Here is a 20,445-nt window from a genome sequence, read left to right as displayed (position 1 = left end):
GTAGGGGTCAGTGAAGTGAAATGGAAAGAAGACAACGATTTCTGGTCAGATGAGTAGAGGGGAGAACAGAAGCATGTGAGATGTGGCGCTATAGACGAATTTTAGGTGGACTGATAAGGTAAGGAATGAAGAGGTTCTGCGCAGAATCGGAAAGGAAAGGAATATGTGGAAAACACTGACAAGAAGAAGGGACAGGATGATAGCAAATCTGTTAAGACATGAGGGACTGACTTCCATGGTACTAGAAGGAGCTGTAGAGGAAGACAGAGATTGGAATACATTCACCAAATAAGTGTTACTCTGAGATGTAAAGGTTGGCACAAGCGGCACAGGAGCGGAATTCGTGGCGGGCCGCATCAAACCAGTCAGAAGACTGATGACCCAAAAAAAAAAAAAAAAAAGAACTGTGATTTGTATGTTATTTGGCTAGTTCGATGCAAATACAGGTCGTCCGGTTCCTTGCAGCATTAAGGCGTGGAAGGACGGTGGCCATAATGTTCAGGTTAAGTAACTTCCATATATGTCCTTATCTTTCGCTCTTCTCAACACTCCTCCCCTTGCCTCCCCACCCCCCAATTGGCTTTATGCAACCAAAACTCATAATTAATAGCAGCTGTTTAAAAATCATTTGTTAAAAATCTGATCAGGAGATTTAGGTTAACTGTAGCTGTCTACTCAGCGACTGTTAATCGTTTTAAAATTCTGTACCTTTGCTGTCAACTGAGTGAAAGTGGGTTCACAATTAATACCAGCTGTTCAAAAGTCATTATTGTTTTTAAAATTCTGTACGTTTTATGTCTATTTCATGGCTGGTGACTCATAATTATTGCGAGCACTTTAAATTCATTTTTCTAAAGCCTACCTTGTCAGTTTAACTGTTGATTTTTTTCTAAGACTCAGCTGACTTTAATAAAGGCAAATTATGTGTTTGAGATGATGAACTCTGAAGCAATTATGTTGATATCCCAGTCCTACCATTAGGGTGACCCATTCCCAAATTTTCCCATCTGAATCCCAAGTTATCAGCTGGTAACAGAGTGTGGTTTTAATCCACGGAGCTCTCGGTTATGGGCCCAGCACACTTCCACCGCAGGCCGTCTCTCGATCAGTTCTTCCGTGCTGACACCAGATTCCTGCAGGGCTCTGCAGGAATCTCAGTTTCCTCTGTGGCGCTCATCACCTGTTTTCGCAGTTTCCCTTGCACCTGGATCATGGGAAAGGACCCTTGCGGTTGTGGGAGGTAACCAACAGCACTCCTGTGGTACTGTAATGCTGCCTTCACTGCTTCTACTGCGAGACCAGTGAACTATGTGGTTAAACTCGTCGAACACCGAACTGTTGCGAAGTTCCCGTCATTCAATGAGGTCTCTGCTAACTTCAGCAGATATAAGCATAAGTCATGCGATTTGTGGGAGTGACTAACCACATACTCAACGCATTTGGTGCTGGTAAGTAGGCAGTCACACACAATTTCATTGGGTAGTCCACTGTGGTGCTCATATGGAAAAGCAATCGTTGGTGTCACACAATCACCTTCTGGGATATACGAGCACCGTCGTCTTGCTGTAAAGGCCCACTTTTTGTGTATTTAGGGTGCATACAGAACACATCTCAGCGTCACCTGACGCACAATCGCCTTTCCAGATGTAACAGCGGTCTTGGAAGCCTTACGTGCCTCTCTGTAGGGAGCGGCATGGTTCTAATGCCGGCTCTTGTGTCCTCTACTTGATTTTTACTTTTAATTGGTTGTATAACTATGTTTACAGCTGGATTGGGTGCTAATTTTGAATGTGACTTAAAGAAAATTATTGCTCTTTCGCACCACAGTTCCCAGTGTGGTGCTATTTAAGGTTTCTGCAGAAGACTTCAGAACGTCAGCCTCGGGTGTCTTCGCCCTTTCACCCTTCACAACTACTTGACCCTGGAGATGTCCCCCCCCCCCAAAAAAAAAAAATATAATATATATTACGGTGAACTACGAAACTTCTGTCTAGCTTCTTCCTATTCTTCCTCTGTGTGGCATGTTCACTATCTCTAGAGACCCCTCGACACCTTGCTTTTGATTGCCTAAAACATCCGGTGGCAAAGCAAAGGAACCGTAGGCAGCTCTAAGGTACTTTTCAATAGCCTGAAGGCGTTCTGTGGTGTCAGACGATTCTGGGGAAAGGTAGCGTCTCTCCATGTTCTCTAGCAAAAAAATGGCTCTGAGCACTATGCGACTTAACTTCTGAGGTCATCAGTCGCCTAGAACTTAGAACTAATTAAACCTAACTAACCTAAGGACATCACACACACCCATGCCCGAGGCAGGATTCGAACCTGCGACCGTAGCGGTCGCTCGGTTCCAGACTGTAGCGCCTAGAACCGCACGGCCACTCCGGCCGGCTGTTCTCTAGCATTGCGTGCTTGTAAGCTTCATCAACATTAAACTTGTCCAATACAGCCATGGAAAAATTGATACGGTCGTCACTTCTGTTTGATACCCGATATAGACAATCAGTACCCAAGATGAAGTTTTCACTCTGCAGCGGAGTGTGCGCTGATATGAAACTTGCTGGCAGATTAAAACTGTGTACCAGACCGAGACTCGAGCTCGGGACCTTTGCCTTTCGCGGGCAAGTTGGTAGAGTACTTGTCCGTGAAAGGCAAAGGCCTCGAGTTCGATTCTCGGTCTGGCATACAGTCTTAATCTGCCAGGGAGTTTCAGTACCCAAGATGGCCGTAGTGCTGGTGTCCTTCTGCCCATGGCGCGGACGTAAGCTGCTGTTTCACCTGCCCTTCCTGCTGATGCTGCCCTCAACGGTAGCAACCCCTTGCTGTTTACACCGCTGGATATCTTCAGCAGATGGATTTGAGTCTTCTGCACTCAACCCTTTCCCAGGAGCTTGCTGATGTTGACTGCTGTCTGAAAAAGTGCCTTGCTCCACGCTGTTGCTCACACCCGCTGCTTCTTCGAATGGAGATTCCGCCAACTGAGTCATTGGCGAATTATCGTTTTTCATGTTAGAGACTGAAGATGATGATCTCAGACCGCTGCTTTTGACACAGTTGGCAAAAGCCTCCAGTTGGTTTACATGTGGTAGCGACCGGTGAGAGAAGCCAGAACCACAACACAGAAGTGTACTCCAAGTGACAAGCTTGTGTGCCGAATGTGTATTCCAGCTGTTAACTGGGGATTCTGGTGGAAAGATTAGGGATCGGATCATCCTAATGGAAGGATTGGGGTCCCCACATAACTGCTTCAGGTTCAAAATGGTTCAAATGGCTCTGAGCACTATGGGACTTAACATCTGTGGTAATCAGTCCCGTAGAACTTAGAACTACTTAAACCTAACTAACCCAAGGACATCACACACATCCATGCCCGAGGCAGGATTCGAGCCTGCGACCGTAGTGGTCACGCGGTTCCAGACTGAAGTGCCTAGAACCGCACGGCCACACCGGTCGGCTAACTGCTTCAGGATTAATCATTCTTAATACATAACTTGCCTTTATTAAACTCAGATTTGTTTTAGAAACAATCAACAGTAAAACACACTGAACAGATTTCAGATAAATGACTTACAAATGGCTGCTACTAATTATGAGCCACCTGACATTAACTATACGCCTAAAGTACAGAATTTTAAAAAATATCAACAACAGGTAGCAAAATTCACAGAGCAGTTTTTAACTAAATGACCTTTAAACAGCTGCCATTAATTGTGAACCCAGTGAACATTGGAAAGAAGAAGCACATTATTTTAAAACAACATTCACTGAATATGCAGCTACAATTATCGAAAATTCCCTGATCAAATTTTAAGCAAATGATTCTTAAACAACTGTTATTAATTATGAACCCACTGACTTTTAGCAGACATCAAAACACAGACTTTTTTTTAAAAAAAAGTAAGTCACTGAAGAAGCAGCTACAGTCAAAATTCACTGATTAGATTTCAAGCAAATGGCTTATAAACAACTACCATTACATATGAACGCACTGTCATTCGGTACAAACACATGATACAGAATTTTAAAAACAAATAACAGTTGCTGAACAGGCAGCTACCGTAACCCAAAGTTCTCTGATCAGCTTTTAAGCAAATGATTTTTAAACAGCTGCTATTGATTATGAACCCACTGTCATTCAGTCGGCAGGAAAACACAAAATCTAAAAAATTAAAGAAAATTAACGTCACTGAATAACCAGCTACAAGTAGCCAGAATTCACTGATCAGATTTGAAGGAAATGACGTTTTGACATCTGTTATTAACTATGAACCCACTGACAATTAACAGTCACTGAATAGCCAGCCACAATTAACCAAATTTGACTGATCAGATTTTTAACCAAATGACTTATTAACAGCTGCCATCAATTATGAGTCCACTATCATTCAGGAGACGCACAAAGTACAGAAATTTAAAAACAATTAACGGTCACTGAATAAGCAGCTACAGTCAGCCAAAATTCACTGATCAGATTTTAAGGAAATGACCTTCAAACAGCCGCCACTAATTATGAACCCACTGTCACTCAGTAGGCAACAAAGGTACAGAATTTTAAAAACAATTAACAGTCACTAAAGCGGCGGCTACAGTTAACCAAAGTCCACTGACCAGATTCTAAGCAAATGATTTTTAAACAGCTACTGTTAGCTGTGAGTGGTGGTTGCATCAACCCCACGGGGCCGGGGGGTTTGGGAAGAGTGAAAAGTAAGGACATACACGGAAGTTACTTAACTTGGGGAGTATGGCCGCCATCCTTTCATCGCTTAAGCCTGCAACAGAGCGGTCTTCCTTCACTAGCATGGAAGCGCCCAAATAACCTCCACGTCGTTGGTGTTTTCTCTAAACTATCACGCCCACTCACGGCTTCGCAGGACAGGCGATAATCGACAGTCGAAACCAGGCTCAGCGTCTCCACAGAAGTCGATTCGTTCTCTCGTCTCGCGCCCCGACCGTCTCGCTCCGTACCTCTCTCTCTCTCTCTCTCTCTCTCTCTCTCTATCAAAACCTTCCTGCTCCGTGGCTTTAGTCCCCACCGTTCGCGCCACCGGCGTACCTCCTACGTCATCCAGACAAAGATAGTCAACGAGGCCGGGCTCGCACGGCTGACGTTTGATTAGATGTTTACAAAGCCGTAATTGTATTCGCCTAGGCGAGGAACAGTGAAAGCTGTTGATACGTCTTTGTCGATATATTTCTTAATTAACAGCAATCAATACATCACCTTTTAAGTGAATCTAGTAGTCAAAAACGAGGTATTTTCATATCCTGCTTATACTCAAATACTTCTTCGCTTCAAAAGGATTTTCTTGAATTCGTGTTGAAATTCAGATGAACAGTGCTTCACATCAGTTTTTTTAGGATTTTTTGATGGAAGTCAGGCCCCACAAAACTTATTACGTCACTGCGAAAAAGACATGACTCTTGTTTCCAGTATATATTAGTTTAGCTGGTAACAGTTTCCTAAGAAAGCTGTCAAAGTACAAAGACTGATATCAAAAGGGAACGATAATTACAAACAATTTTACGTGGTGGCCGAGACTGTATACTGTGTTATATCAGAACCGGCTTTAATTACGTGAAATTTACGTTTGACAAGCAATCAGTTTTCGTTTGGAGCAACTGATATAGAATAGCTTAACTGGTCGCAATCGATCCTTGATTTACGAAAAATGCTCCGAGCTAAATAAAATTGCCGCACAGCCTTCGCTTCTGTTTGATGTGAGAACTCGCCGAGAATGACACGTAGTTAGGAGTCACCATTCCACGGTAGGATTACCGGGGTTGTTTAGGTTCAAATGGTTCAAATGGCTCTGAGCACTATGGGACTTAACATCTATGGTCATTAGTCCCCTAGAACTTAGAACTACTTAAACCTAACTAACCTAAGGACATCACACAACACCCAGTCATCACGAGGCAGAGAAAATCCCTGACCCGGCCGGGAATCGAACCCGGGAACCCGGGCGTGGGAAGCGAGAACGCTACCGCACGGCCACGAGCTGCGGACATACGCTGTTTAGCATCAAATGACACACTTGCTTCAAGCCTTTGAGAAGCACGGAGTTATTGACATTTTCTCAATATATTCTGATTTTGTTACTGAACCATATGAATGATTTTGATTATGAAGGTATCAGACACCCTAAACGAGGCTGAATAATAAAAATAATGAAAAAAATCGATGAAACTACATTAACCACAGGTCCTGTAGAGAGGACAACGTGACAGGAGAGGCGTAAAACTTAAAATATGTTTACCTGTGGAATAGCTGGAGTACTTAGAAGCATATTTGATACGTACATGACGTACAAACCAGAAAACAAAGCAACTGTGGGGCTAGGTATGTATGGCTGACTTCTCTGTATGAAAACAAGTACGTCATACAGAGAAGCCACGGCGTGATGCCATTGTGACCATATTCCGGATATATTATCGACTATCGATTTTTAATTAATAGTCACTGCTTCGATAATTACCTTAGGGTAACTGATCTGTCAGGCTAGAAGATTTCATTTTATATATGTGTTTTTAATCTTATACTTCTTATGTAATTCTTGCCAGGCTAGGACCTTCACTTTATTACTATTTGCCCTTTTTATATGGATTTTAAATATGGGTATAATTCCACGTATAGTATGTCAGTACATGTTTTATTGTCTGACGCTCGTTTTGCCATGTGAAGTAATTTTAATTAATGACAATGCATACTGCATTTTAATCATTACATTTGCGATACTGGTTTATAATGTAGCCTAGCTACTGTGCCCTCTGCTGGCCTCAGTTTCTTTGTATAAATACCAGACACATTCTGATCATCACCAGCACTTACTGTGTACGTACATGTTTAGTTGACGCTCATATTACATCAGAATGTTTTATGGTATTTATGGTTGGTATACATGGCTGTTAATCATGTGAACAATTTTTATCTTTCTTATGTAGCACCAGGCATTTTACAGATTTAGTGTCAGCTTAGCTGTCACCTAAAAACACTAGCTGCAGGATGTCATCCCTAGCCACAAAACTTCTCACAGCACGGTGCCACCCCTGGAAGATGCATTATCACACAGCAAGGTGCCACCCCTGAAAGATGCAATATCTCACAGCAAGTTGCCACTCCTGAAAGATGCAATATCTCACAGCAAGATGTCACCCCTGGAAGATGCAATACCTCACAGCAAGATGTCACCCCTGGGAGATGCAATATCTCACAGCAAGGTGCCACTCCTGGGACATGCAATATCTCACAGCAAGGTGTCACCCCCAGAAGATTCAGTATCTCACAGCAAGGTCCCACCCCTGGAAGATGCAATATCTCACAACAAGATGTCAGTCCTGGAAGATGCAATATCTCACAGCAAGATGTCACCCCTGGAAGATGCAATACCTCACAGCAAGGTGCCACCCCTGGAAGATGCAATATCTCATAGCAAGGTGTCACCCCTGGGAGATGCAATATCTCACAGCAAGGTGCCACCCCTGGGAGATGCAATATCTCACAGCAAGGTGTCACCCCCAGAAGATTCAGTATCTCACAGCAAGGTGCCACCCCTGGAAGATGCAATATCTCACTGCAAGATGTCACCCCTGGGAGATGCAATATCTCACAGCAAGGTGTCACCCCTGGAAGATGCAATATCTCACAGCAAGATGTCACCCCTGGAAGATGCAATATCTCACAGCAAGATGTCACCCCTGGGAGATGCAATATCTCACAGCATGGTGCCACTCCTGGGACATGCAATATCTCACAGCAAGGTGTCACCCCCAGAAGATTCAGTATCTCACAGCAAGGTGCCACCCCTGGAAGATGCAATATCTCACTGCAAGATGTCACCCCTGGGAGATGCAATATCTCACAGCAAGGTGTCACCCCTGGAAGATGCAATATCTCACAGCAAGATGTCACCCCTGGAAGATGCAATATCTCACAGCAAGATGTCACCCCTGGGAGATGCAATATCTCACAGCATGGTGCCACTCCTGGGACATGCAATATCTCACAGCAAGGTGTCACCCCCAGAAGATTCAGTATCTCACAGCAAGGTCCCACCCCTGGAAGATGCAATATCTCACAGCAAGGTGTCACCCCTGGAAGATGTAATACCCCACTGCAGGCCAACATCCCCATAGTCATAAGTTCTTGTATTATCCTTAATATCTAGCTGACAACAAACTCACTCATGATCACAATTCTTTGTCCAGCATAAAAGATGCCATAATGTTGACTTACTTGATGCCCACTCCCCCCCCCCCTAAAGGTGACAGGTGGCACTTATTTAGTAATACCTTACAAACTTCGATTAATGCTGTGGAATTTGGAGGCGACGAAGAGGAATCAATGGTAAAGTGAACATTTGAATCGGCGTCTGAAACTATCTCGGTTGTGTCAGTTGATACAGCACTTACCATTCCATCAAAGCCGGCCGCAGTGACCGAGCTGTTCTAGGTGCTTCAGTCCGGAACCGCGTGACTGCTACGGTCGCAGGTTCGAATCCTGCCTCGGGCATGGATGTGTGTGATGTCCTTAGGTTCGTTAGGTTTAAGTAGTTCTAAGTTCTAGGGGACTGAAGACCTCAGATGTTAAGTGCTCAGAGCCATTTGAATTCCATCAAAAGTTGGCTTCCAGGTCCTAGTACGGCATACACTTTTAACTTTCTTCTTCTGCATCCATACTCTGTAAAGCACTGTGAAGCGTATGGCATAGGTACAGCTCTTGTAGCAATATAGACTACCGTAATGGTTAATACGCCAATAGTAAAAGAATGCTTGTGTTTCTCGAGGTCTTAGGTCCTCAGCTGCAGTTTATTAATAAATGGATATTGTTACTAAGAAGCCACTCAGTTGAGGTGAAGCAATACCCAAAGAGAAAAATATTGCAATAGTCAGAAACAACGACCGCAACAGAAGCATACGAACACTATAAAAACTACCTGTCCTAAAGGCAATAATGGAAAAGAAGTACATACCACAGCAAGTTGTGTGATAAATGTCAGCGCTGGGTATTTGCTGATACCATTGAAAGGAGTATACTGGGGCGCATTTGTATGTGGCACCAGAATAAGACAAGAATATTAATAAATTAAAATGAAGTTAGTATAAAATGAAGTTAGTATGTTATACACAATGAATGTCTTTGATATCGCAAATCCAGAGGTACTGCTAGTGTTGGAGTAAGAGAGCGCTTGGCGCGCAGTTGTAGGTAGCTGTGTGTGAGGGAAAGACGGTGGAGTAGGCAGTTCTTGGTGTGTACTGTGTTAAGTAATGTAGGTATGTCAATGTTGTTGAACATGGAAGCAGAAGTCTTCATGCAACCAAGGTAAAGATATCAAATAATTATGATTTCTGTTATTTTGCGAGATCGTTAGCGTAGTTGGCGTGACTGATAAGTTGTAATCGTTGAGTAACCCCAGAGTGCACGTAAACCGTTTTGATAAAAGGGCTAGTTAGATATTTCACTTTGTTATGTTTCTAACATCTTTTTACAGAGTTATATTTAATTTGATGGTTTGCATTTATGTTAGATAATACCTGCTCTTTAAATCGCATTGTTTGTGAAACAGTTGTGAGAAATGTAACTTCAATTGTCAGATGGTTTTGAAAAGCCAAAGTTAACTTGCAATATAATTTTGCTAAAAATCTAAGTGTTAGTAATTCACTATAATCAGTACCGTCTCCCTGTACAGCTCATATATTTTTCAAAGAAGTTGTATTTTCATAAATGTTCTCGTTCATCAGCCACATTAATTTCATGTGCATTTCAAGTATTATGGCGAGCATCGCACAATGCTGAGGCTGTAGCCAGCATATTTACATTTTTTTGTGAGAGACCAGAACACATCGCGTTACTGCGTTGTTGCTGCTGAGGTAAGACAATGTAATTTATTTGCTGTATGCACAGGGACGAAAGTTATCAGTTGTGAACAGGGAAAGATGATTCATTGCCTAAGGGGCTGAATGTATTTTGCAGTGACTGTATTTCTTTATTGGTATTGGGAACTGCACTGCCGAATCGATTCGTGTAAAGTTTTGCTAACAATAACACAGTGTAAGCACACCACTTGCAGTTGTAACACGCCACACGACCATTCGAATCTGTATCCATTCCACAGTTAAGACTTCATTCAACGTAATTATAAAGCTTTTACTCATTATCTTAAAGAAGTTACACATTTACAAATACACTTAAACAAAAACACACATACATATACCCGTTCTTGAGCCTAACACCCTTTATTCCCCTCTCAACTTCTGAACCCTTCTAATACCTCCCTCGACTTCACCCTTCCGCCATCACAGCACCCACTTACCACCACCACAAAAATAATAAGCCACTGTGTAACCTAAGACACACAAGAGTTGTCAGCGACAAGAAAAAGAAGAGTATTGTCAAACAAGCTAATGTACGGCGAATTTCGTACTACTGTGTGTTGAAAGTGCAGATGACTGTAAAGACTGTCATATCGTACCCTCTGTAAATAGTTAAAGTTCGTCATAATACGAGAATAGGTAGTTGCCGGTGAAAATATACTAATTCAGAAAAGAATTAAGTACAAAACGAAAATTAGTCGGAAATCAACAAAAGAACTGTTTATAGCTTAAAAATTCAAAATACTTCTAAATTTTTTTGCAAGTTTCAACCTTAGACATGTACTTACTAGTGGAAGTGATGTTTGGACACTGATGATATCTTTGACAGTACAAAGCGAATCACTTCTGTTGTAATGACACATCACATCTTTCAGTAGCACGTTTGACAATATCTATATTCCAAAGGAATTCATATAAAGCTGCACCTTATTTTGTACTTGAACGTCTCTGATCAGCTCTCGGTAAACTCCAAGAAATTAATCACTGATGGGAATGTCCGCATACAAACAGCCAAAAATAAACTCGAAAATTTTCGAGACTGGGTCTCATGCCTGTACCTACTACAATTCACTGTAGTTACATAAGTTTTTCCGACTTAGTCAATTGCAATCAACGCTCGTGATTGTCAATATAGTGTTTGACGGTTATCGTGTTGAGCACGCCGGATCGCTCGGTGTCCCGGGCTGGGTGTGATGAAACCGTAGCGGCCAGAACGGGGTCACAACGTCAGAGATTCCGACCGCGGGTGCTGTGGCCCTTCCTCGTCGTCACGCAGGTTTCCAGAACTCGTTCTCCAGAAACAGGAAGGCGTTGCGTGAGCCCAACTTCAGTATACCAGCGGCCGCTAATATCTGCCTGCTTATCTCCTATAGATTATAATTGCAGGCTGCCCCGAGATACCATCTGCAAGCGGAAGTGCGCTGGGAAGAAAAGAAAAGGCCACTATAAACAATTAGGCTCGCGTGTCCGACATCGGATCAAAATCTACTGCGTAATACGAGTGATTTGGGAATTATCTCTGTTTGCTGTCGCCGCGTCGATAAAGAAATGCGCTGCTGCAGGATGTTCGGTACGCTACAACATCGATGTAAGGTTAGAAATAAAGACCAGCTGAGAAATATGCGGCACAGAATGAGAGTCGTTGAAATAAGGTCTCGACGTTCAAGTGTATAACTGGTAAAACATCTACCTCAGGAGCCGGCCAATGTGACCGAGTGGTTGTTGGCAATTCAGTCTGGAACCGCGCGACCGCTACGGTCGCAGGTTCGAATCCTGCCTCCGGCATTGATGTGTGTACTGTACTTAGGTTAGTTAGGTTTAAGTAGTTGTAAGTTCTAGGGGAGTGATGACCTCAGATGTTAAGTCCGATAGTGCTCAGAGCCATTTGAACCATTTGAACCTACCTCAGGATCTACAGAACAGTACGAGTGAAAATACATCCAGAAGATACGCTGAGGTGACGAAAGTCACCGGATAGCGATATGCACGTATAAAGATGGCGTTAGGATCGCGTACAAAAGGCACAGAAGAGCAGTTCATTGGCGGAGCTGTAATTTGCAGTCAGGTGATTCATATGTAAAGTTTTCCGACGTGATTATGGCCAGATGACATGATTAGCAGCCTCTGAAAGCGGAATAGTACTTAGAGCGAGACGCACGGGACATTCCATTTCGATAATCTTAATGAATTCAATATCCCACAGTGTCAAGAGTGTGCCGAGACCACCAGCTCTCTGGCATTACCTCTCACAACGCTGTGGCCGGAAACCTTCACTTAACGACTGAGAGCAGCGACTTTTGCGTAGAGGTGTCAGTGCTAACAGACAAGCTACACTGAGTGAAAGTACCGCAGAATCAGTACGACAGTAGGAAAGTGCATCCAAATTTGGCATAAAGGGCTATGGCAGCAGACGACCGACGCGAGTGCCTTTGCTAACACCACGACATCGCTTGCAGAAGCTCTCCTGGACTCGTGACCATATCGGATGGGCCCTAGACGACTGGAAAACTGTCGCCTTGTCAGATGAGTCCCGATTTCAGTTGCTAACAGTTGATGGTAGGGTTCGGGTGTGGCGGAGACCCCACGAAGTCATGGACCCTAGTTGTCAACAAGGCACTGAACAAGCTGTAAGTAGGCTGTTTAGGTTTTTATGTTGGTAACGCCACGTAGAACTCTGTATGAAAATCACTGACTGTGCTGTGTGCAGTCTGTGGCTGGTTGGCATTGATGCAATATTCGCCATTGTAGTGTTGGGCAGTTGGATGTGAACAGCGCGTAGCGTTGCGCAGTTGGAGGTGAGCCGCCAGCAGTGGTGGATGTGGGGAGAGAGATGGCGGAGTTTTGAGAGCGGATGATCTGGACGTGTGTCCATCAGAGACAGTAAATTTGTAAGACTGGATGTCATGAACTGATATATATATATTATGACTTTTGAACACTATTAAGGTAAATACTCTCTATCAAGATCTTTCATCTGCAAAGTATGCCTATCAGTAGTTAGTGCCTTCAGTAGTTAGAATCTTTTATTTAGCTGGCAGTATTGGCGCTCGCTGTATTGCTATAGTTCGAGTAACGAAGATTTTTGTGAGGTAAGGGATTCATGAAAGGTATAGGTTATTGTTAGTCAGGGCCATTCTTTTGTAGAGATTATTGAAAGTCAGATTGCGTTGCGCTAAAAATATTGTGTGTCAGTTTAGTGTCGATCAGAAAAGGTAAAGAGCGAAATGTCTGAGTACGTTCAGTTCTGCTGAGCTGTTTGAAAATCAAATAACGTAAGGGGTTTACCAGCACAGTAATTCATTAATTTTTCTAAGGGGAGGTTTCAAAGCTTGTGGTGGCTCCATAATGGTGTGATCTGTGTTTACATGGAATAGACTGGGCGCCCGACAAGAATCCCATCTACCATTCATGGGACATAATCAAGAGGTCAGTTCGTGCACAAAATCCTGCACCGGCAACACTTTCGCAATTATGAGCGGCTATAGAGCCAGCATGGCTCCATATTTGAACAGGGGCTTTACGGCAAGAAAGGAAGAATGAATTGATTGTTGGTGTTAATAACGATCATCCTCCTTTACCTCCTCTGCATTACTGCAGATGACGTGTCACTGAGCACACTTGTTCTGTGCATGCAGCACACGTGAGGCGCCTAGTTGTTTCCACTGCACTGTGTGGAATACGAAGGTTCTGTTACAGTTCACTAACCTGCTGTCTTCAAGCCGATGTCCCCAGCGAAGAAAACAGCACGCGGGTCGCAGGTTCTGTATCTTGCGGCTGAAACTGACTTTTAGCGAGCTTCTGTTCTGAAATAACGTAACACTTCTTTGGGATGCCACTCGCGTATTTTAGTATAGCCACACGAGAAGACTACATGATCTTAATACAACACCTTCTGATACAGCAAAGTACATGATCAAACACAATGTTTACGAAAATGTATCTTTACACTATTTGTGGCACGTGTCTGTGCCTCATGACTACCGGAGTGAATCTTTTAATACTGAACACTGGCAAACACATCCTGCCACACACAACATGACTGTACATCTCGACTGCCTAATCCAGAGTGACGAACAGGAACTTAAATAAAAATTGGAAGCATATCCTACGACAGACAACATGTCTGTTCTTCTCGACTGCCTAATCCAGAGTGACAAACAGCACGAAACACTTCGGGCGCCATACCAGAAAAGACATCACCCGAACGCTTCCGAAGTGCTTCGTCTGCAATTTCGTCAGTATTTTGTTTTTTATTATGCTTTTAATAATTCTAAAATGACTGATTGATAGTCAGCTGTTCAGAGATATTTATATTAAAAAGTGAAGTCATTCGAATGAGTAGTTTAACTAATAATAAGAACTGTACTTTAACGTTTTGGCGCCCTTGCTCCGAACACAGCAGCCAATCACAGAGCAGTAGCATTATGCAGGCGGTCTTTCTCACGGGAATGGTACCGAATCTGACATCTGTCACAGGTACCTCACACCACATTTCGACATCTATATACTTCTTGCATCTCCATTGCTCTGGGAACAGCTTCTTGGAGCCTAATATGATGGCTGACTAAGCCAGAAATATTACAGCTTCCAACGACTTGTTGATACCATGTCGAGTTCCTGCGCAACGCCGGGCAAAAGGCGGTCCGATACGATGTTAGGAGGCATCCCAAGTGTTTTGCAACCTGTGTAATAATTTATTTTTACTACGAAAATAATTGTACAGTGTTAAGGAGTATATACAGGGTGTTTCAAAAATGACCGGTATATTTGAAACGGCAATAAAAACTAAACGAGCAGCGATAGAAATACACCGTTTGTTGCAATATGCTTGAGACAACAGTACATTTTCAGGCGGACAAACTTTCGAAATTACAGTAGTTACAATTTTCAACAACAGATGGCGCTGCAAGTGATGTAAAAGATATAGAAGACAACGCAGTCTGTGGGTGCGCCATTCTGTACGTCGTCTTTCTGCTGTAAGCGTGTGCTGTTCACAACGTGCAAGTGTGCTGTAAACAACATGGTTTATTCCTTAGAACAGAGGATTTTTCTGGTGTTGGAATTCCACCGCCTAGAACACAGTGCTGTTGCAACAAGACGAAGTTTTCAACGGAGGTTTAATGTAACCAAAGGACCGAAAAGCGAGACAATAAAGGATCTGTTTGAAAAATTTCAACGGACTGGGAACGTGACGGATGAACGTGCTGGAAAGGTAGGGCGACCGCGTACGCCAACCACAAAGGGCAACGCGCAGCTAGTGCAGCAGGTGATCCGACAGCGGCCTCGGGGTTCCGTTCGCCGTGTTGCAGCTGCGGTCCAAATGACGCCGACGTCCACGTATCGTCTCATGTGCCAGAGTTTACACCTGTATCCACACAAAATTCAAACGCGGCAACCCCTCAGCGCCGCTACCATTGCTGCACGAGAGACATTCGCTAACGATATAGTGCACAGGATTGATGACGGCGATATGCATGTGGGCAGCATTTGGTTTACTGACGAAGCTTATTTTTACCTGGACGGCTTCGTCAATAAACAGAACTGGCGCATATGGGGAACCGAAAAGCCCCATGTTGCAGTCCCATCGTCCCTGCATCCGCAAAAAGTACTGGTCTGGGCCGCCATTTCGTCCAAAGGAATCATTGGCCCATTTTTCAGATCCGAAACGATTACTGCATCACGCTATCTGGACATTCTTCGTGAATTTGTGGCGGTACAAACTGCCTTAGACGACACTGCGAACACCTCGTGGTTTATGCAAGATGGTGCCCGGCCACATCGCACGGCCGACGTCTTTAATTTCCTGAATGAATATTTCGATGATCGTGTGATTGCTTTGGGCTATCCGAAACATACAGGAGGCGGCGTGGATTGGCCTCCCTATTCGCCAGACATGAACCCCTGTGACTTCTTTCTGTGGGGACACTTGAAAGACCAGGTGTACCGCCAGAATCCAGAAACAATTGAACAGCTGAAGCAGTACATCTCATCTGCATGTGAAGCCATTCCGCCAGACACGTTGTCAAAGGTTTCGGGTAATTTCATTCAGAGACTGCGCCATATTATTGCTACGCATGGTGGATATGTGGAAAATATCGTACTATAGAGTTTCCCAGACCGCAGCGCCATCTGTTGTTGAAAATTGTAACTACTGTAATTTCGAAAGTTTGTCTGCCTGAAAATGTACTGTTGTCCCAAGCATATTGCAACAAACGGTGTATTTCTATCGCTGCTCGTTTAGTTTTTATTGCCGTTTCAAATATACCGGTCATTTTTGAAACACCCTGTATGTCAATCATGGCGACTACATTTTTATCATTATAAGTGTATCGTATTTAGTTGTGCGAAAGAGCATATGAAAATATTTACACCTGAATGTTAAACTACAGCTAAATTTAAATTATTGCAAGTACCATATGTTTCTGAGCACCTACGCTTATCTGCGAATTTAAAGAGTGTTTAGATAAGACCTAAAGATAAATATTACTATCACATTAGCACGGTTTTGTTTCAAATTTTAACATGTGGAAGGCTGGCGTTTCCGAACGAGACCCATTGTACCGCAGAATCGCTCCACGAACGACGTAAGTCGCTTGTTAATCACAGACATTCAGTGACGTCCTTCCTCTGACTGCGAGAGAAACTCCACCTTTAATAGGAACAAAGTAACGCTTGTGTATCGTACTGGCAAGCCAAAAGCTATGATTGACGCCGGCCAATAGGAACGCTGGGAGACAGAATTCGCTTGATTTGACCAGCAGTCTTTAGGGCAGGTTGAGACCGCTTCAAGCCCCGAGCATTGCATCGGCTTTCGTACGGCTGGAAATTTTGATATCATCGAACTTCGGCAAAGCAATGTCTTTTTTTGTGATGTCTTTCACGTGTGGATGTCACATGCAGAATAATGCACCTTCGGTCACATTTTCAATTGATGCAGACTCCATGATGACATGAATCGATCTGAAAATTAAAGTCGCTTACTAGAAGAGGTGATGTTTTCACGTGATTTGTACTACTATTGCTTTTGTGATTCTGATATTTTGTTCGGGAGTGACGTTAGATATTTCAGCAACATGTTCATTCATCGCCACCATGGTGAATGTGTATGCTTAATCTACTTGTAAATTACACTGAATTTTTGCTACATTTTAATTCCTCGAATTCTTACCTTACATTTTTTTCTGGAATTACCAGTTTCCGCCATATGCCTTGGCCTTTAGTTTAGAATTCTTACGTACTTTTATGGGCCGGCCGGGGTGGCCGTGCGGTTCTAGGCGCTACAGTTTGGAACCGCGAGACCGCTATATGGTCGCAGGTTCGAATTATGCCTTGGGCATGGATGTGTGTGACGTCCTTAGGTTAGTTAGGTTTAAGTAGTTCTAAGTTCTAGGGGACAGATGATCTTAGAAGCTAAGTCCCATAGTGCTCAGAGCCATTTTTTACTTTTATGGGGTGCGTGTTATCTTCACACGAGGTAAATTTAATCCATGGCTACATTGCATTCCCAATCAGTGTTTCTTGTTTTGTAAGAGATTTTAAGCGAATCATGTAAGTTGGGTCTGATGCAGTTTCTCCAATTTTTTCTGCGTTTCTGACAACATAATTGCAAATCATTATATTCACCAAACATAATAAACGTTCAGAGGTTGTTAGTTCACAGCAGCTGACAGACGATAGAAATATTTGTCCTTACGCAAATTGGGATACGATTTAAAACACTCTGAAGTTGTGTAGTATGTGGTTAGCACTTCTTGCATGCGTTCAGAGTTCATTTGTGTCACTTTCCCTACTTTCGTGGTATGTCATCGCCTCCTTTTCTCCGGGAAGGGTAGCCGCCCGGTCTAGACGTCCTTTAGTCCTCCCTCGGGCATTGGTGTGTTGTCCTTAGGAGGAGGAGGATATTAGTGTTTAACGTCCCGTCGACAACGAGGTCATTAGAGACGGAGCGCAAGCTCGTGTTAGGGAAGGATGGGGAAGGAAATCGGCCGTGCCCTTTCAAAGGAACCATCCCGGCATTTGCCTGAAGCGATTTAGGGAAATCACGGAAAACCTAAATCAGGATGGCCGGAGACGGGATTGAACCGTCGTCCTCCCGAATGCGAGTCCAGTGTGCTAACCACTGCGCCACCTCGCTCGGTTTGTCCTTAGCGTAAGTTACTTTAAGTTCGATTAAATAGTGCGCAAGCTTAGGGACCGACGACCTGAGCAGTTTGGCCCCATAAGACCTTACCACAAATTTCCAAATTTGCCTATTTTTCGGTATCACTGGCTGACATTTACTGCCTGGGGCTACATTACAGGGCATAAATTGTATTCATCGCTTTTCATGAACGCTCGTATACAGTTTTGAAAGGAAAATGTTGGCTTTAACGCATTGGATTAAGCTGACTTATTTAACAATGACACACTTCATACATAATGTTGTCAAACTGAACCAAACATCAGTGGCTACATTTAAAGATATACACGATTTTAACTGGAAATCAGGGGAGAAAAGTGGTGTACGTGGCACGTGGCGCGTGGAGCAGCCAATCTCTCTCCCAAAACACGACTGTTTCTGACATCGACGATCCTACGTGGTCACATCGACAAAGCAGTCCTTCTGTATAAGGAATCGCGAATACACTGATTACACTGCGTCTTTTACGAGGTTTCGGCCTGTAAGAATCGCATCGTGATTTGGTCAGAGCGTTTTCTGCTTTGTCGGAGAACTCGGCGCAGAACTGGACTATGCTGTTTCCTAGACTGCAAGCTGTGGCTGCTCTGCTCAGTCGATGGGACTGGGAAGTACTGTACCATCCACCATACTCCCCGGACTTAAGTCCACGTGACTTTGATTTGATTTCGAAGATAAAGGAACCGCTTTGTGGCATTCGCTTAAGAACTCTTCCAGAGATTGTACAGGCAATAGACCGCTGCATTCGCACCATCAACAGAACAGGCTCTGCTAACGGTATACTACGCCTTCGCTGCCAACAGCTTCTACACAACGCTGGTGACAACTTTGAAGGACAGTAACAGGTGCAAACATGAAATTTGTTAACACCGAATATAGATTTAAGTGTCAGGAAGTCGTTTCTGAAAGTATTTGTATGGAGTGTAGCCATGTATGGAAGTGAAAAATGGACGATAAATAGTTTGGACAAGAAGAGAATAGAAGCTTTAGAAATGTGGTGCTACAGAAGAATGCTGAAAATTCGATGGGTAGATCACATACGCCCGGGTTCCCGGGTTCGATTCCCGGCGGGGTCAGGGATTTTCTCTGCCTCGTGATGACTGGGTGTTGTGTGATGTCCTTAGGTTAGTTAGGTTTAAGTAGTTCTAAGTTCTAGGGGACTGATGACCATAGCTGTTAAGTCCCATAGTGCTCAGAGCCATTTGAACCATTTTTTTGGTAGATCACATAACTAATGAGGAGGTATTAAATAGAATTGGGGAGCAGAGAAATTCGTGGCACAACTTGACTAGAAGAAGGGATCGGTTGGTAGGACATGTTCTGCGGCATCAAAGGATCACCAATTTAGTAATGGAGGGCAGCGTAGAGGGTAAAAATCGTAGAGGGAGAGCAAGAGATGAATACACTAAGCAGATTCAAAAGGATGTAGGCTGCAGTAGGTACTGGGAGATGAAGAAGCTTGCACAGGATAGAGTAGCATGGAGAGCTGCATCAAACCACTCTCTGGAATGAAGACCACAACAACAACAACATGGGATAACAGCCAGAATGAGATTTTCACTCTGCAGCGGAGTGTGCGCTGATATGAAACTTCCTGGCAGATTAAAACTGTGTGCCCGACCGAGACTCGAACTCGGGACCTTTGCCTACCGCGGGCAAGTGCTCTACCAACTGAGCTACCGAAGCACGACTCACGCCCGGTACCCACAGCCTTACTTCTACCAGTACCTCGTCTCCTACCTTCCAAACTTTACAGAAGCTCTCCTGCGAACCTTGCAGAACTAGCACTCCTGAAAGAAAGGATATTGCGGAGACATGGCTTAGCCACAGCCTGGGGGATGTTTCCAGAATGAGATTTTCACTCTGCAGCGGAGTGTGCGCTGATATGAAACTTCCTGGCAGATTAAAACTGTGTGCCCGACCGAGACTCGAACTCGGGACCTTTGCCTTCCGCGGGCAAGTGCTCTACCAACTGAGCTACCGAAGCACGACTCACGCCCGGTACCCACAGCCTTACTTCTACCAGTACCTCGTCTCCTACCTTCCAAACTGTACAGAAGCTCTCCTGCGAACCTTGCAGAACTAGCACTCCTGAAAGAAAGGATATTGCGGAGACATGGCTTAGCCACAGCCTGGGGGATGTTTCCAGAATGAGATTTTCACTCTGCAGCGGAGTGTGCGCTGATATGAAACTTCCTGGCAGATTAAAACTGTGTGCCCGACCGAGACTCGAACTCGGGACCTTTGCAAAGGTCCCGAGTTCGAGTCTCGGTCGGGCACACAGTTTTAATCTGCCAGGAAGTTTCATGGGATAACAGCGCTGGAAATCGCCACTGGTGATGCTTCCTAAAGAAAAGAAGCGGAACGCGTATGGCAATAATCAAACTGTCTTCAATTAGTTGTAT

General features: G+C 43.9%; 1 protein-coding gene and 1 non-coding gene across 2 annotated transcripts; one reads left to right on the top strand and one right to left on the bottom strand.

Moving 5' to 3' along the window:
• Nucleotides 1-7,140: 7,140 nt before the first annotated feature.
• Nucleotides 7,141-8,127, top strand: LOC126481739 (putative protein FAM47C). Its single transcript, XM_050105694.1, has one exon. The coding sequence runs from the start codon at nucleotides 7,141-7,143 to the stop codon at nucleotides 8,125-8,127; it is 987 nt and encodes a 328-aa protein (XP_049961651.1).
• An 11,826-nt stretch (nucleotides 8,128-19,953) lies between these two features.
• Nucleotides 19,954-20,028, bottom strand: Trnap-cgg (transfer RNA proline (anticodon CGG)). Its single transcript has one exon. It is a non-coding gene; the product is annotated as a tRNA-Pro (tRNA).
• Between the last annotated feature and the right edge of the window lie 417 nt (nucleotides 20,029-20,445).

Source organism: Schistocerca serialis, chromosome 5, assembly GCF_023864345.2.
Source record: "Schistocerca serialis cubense isolate TAMUIC-IGC-003099 chromosome 5, iqSchSeri2.2, whole genome shotgun sequence".
Classification (NCBI taxonomy): Eukaryota; Metazoa; Arthropoda; class Insecta; order Orthoptera; family Acrididae; genus Schistocerca; species Schistocerca serialis.
This window is presented reverse-complemented; position numbering and strand designations above follow the sequence as displayed.

What these genes read in the sequence shown, in the direction of transcription:
- LOC126481739 (XM_050105694.1), top strand. Translation starts at nt 7,141, where the DNA reads ATGTCACCCCTGGAAGATGCAATACCTCACAGCAAGATGTCACCCCTG.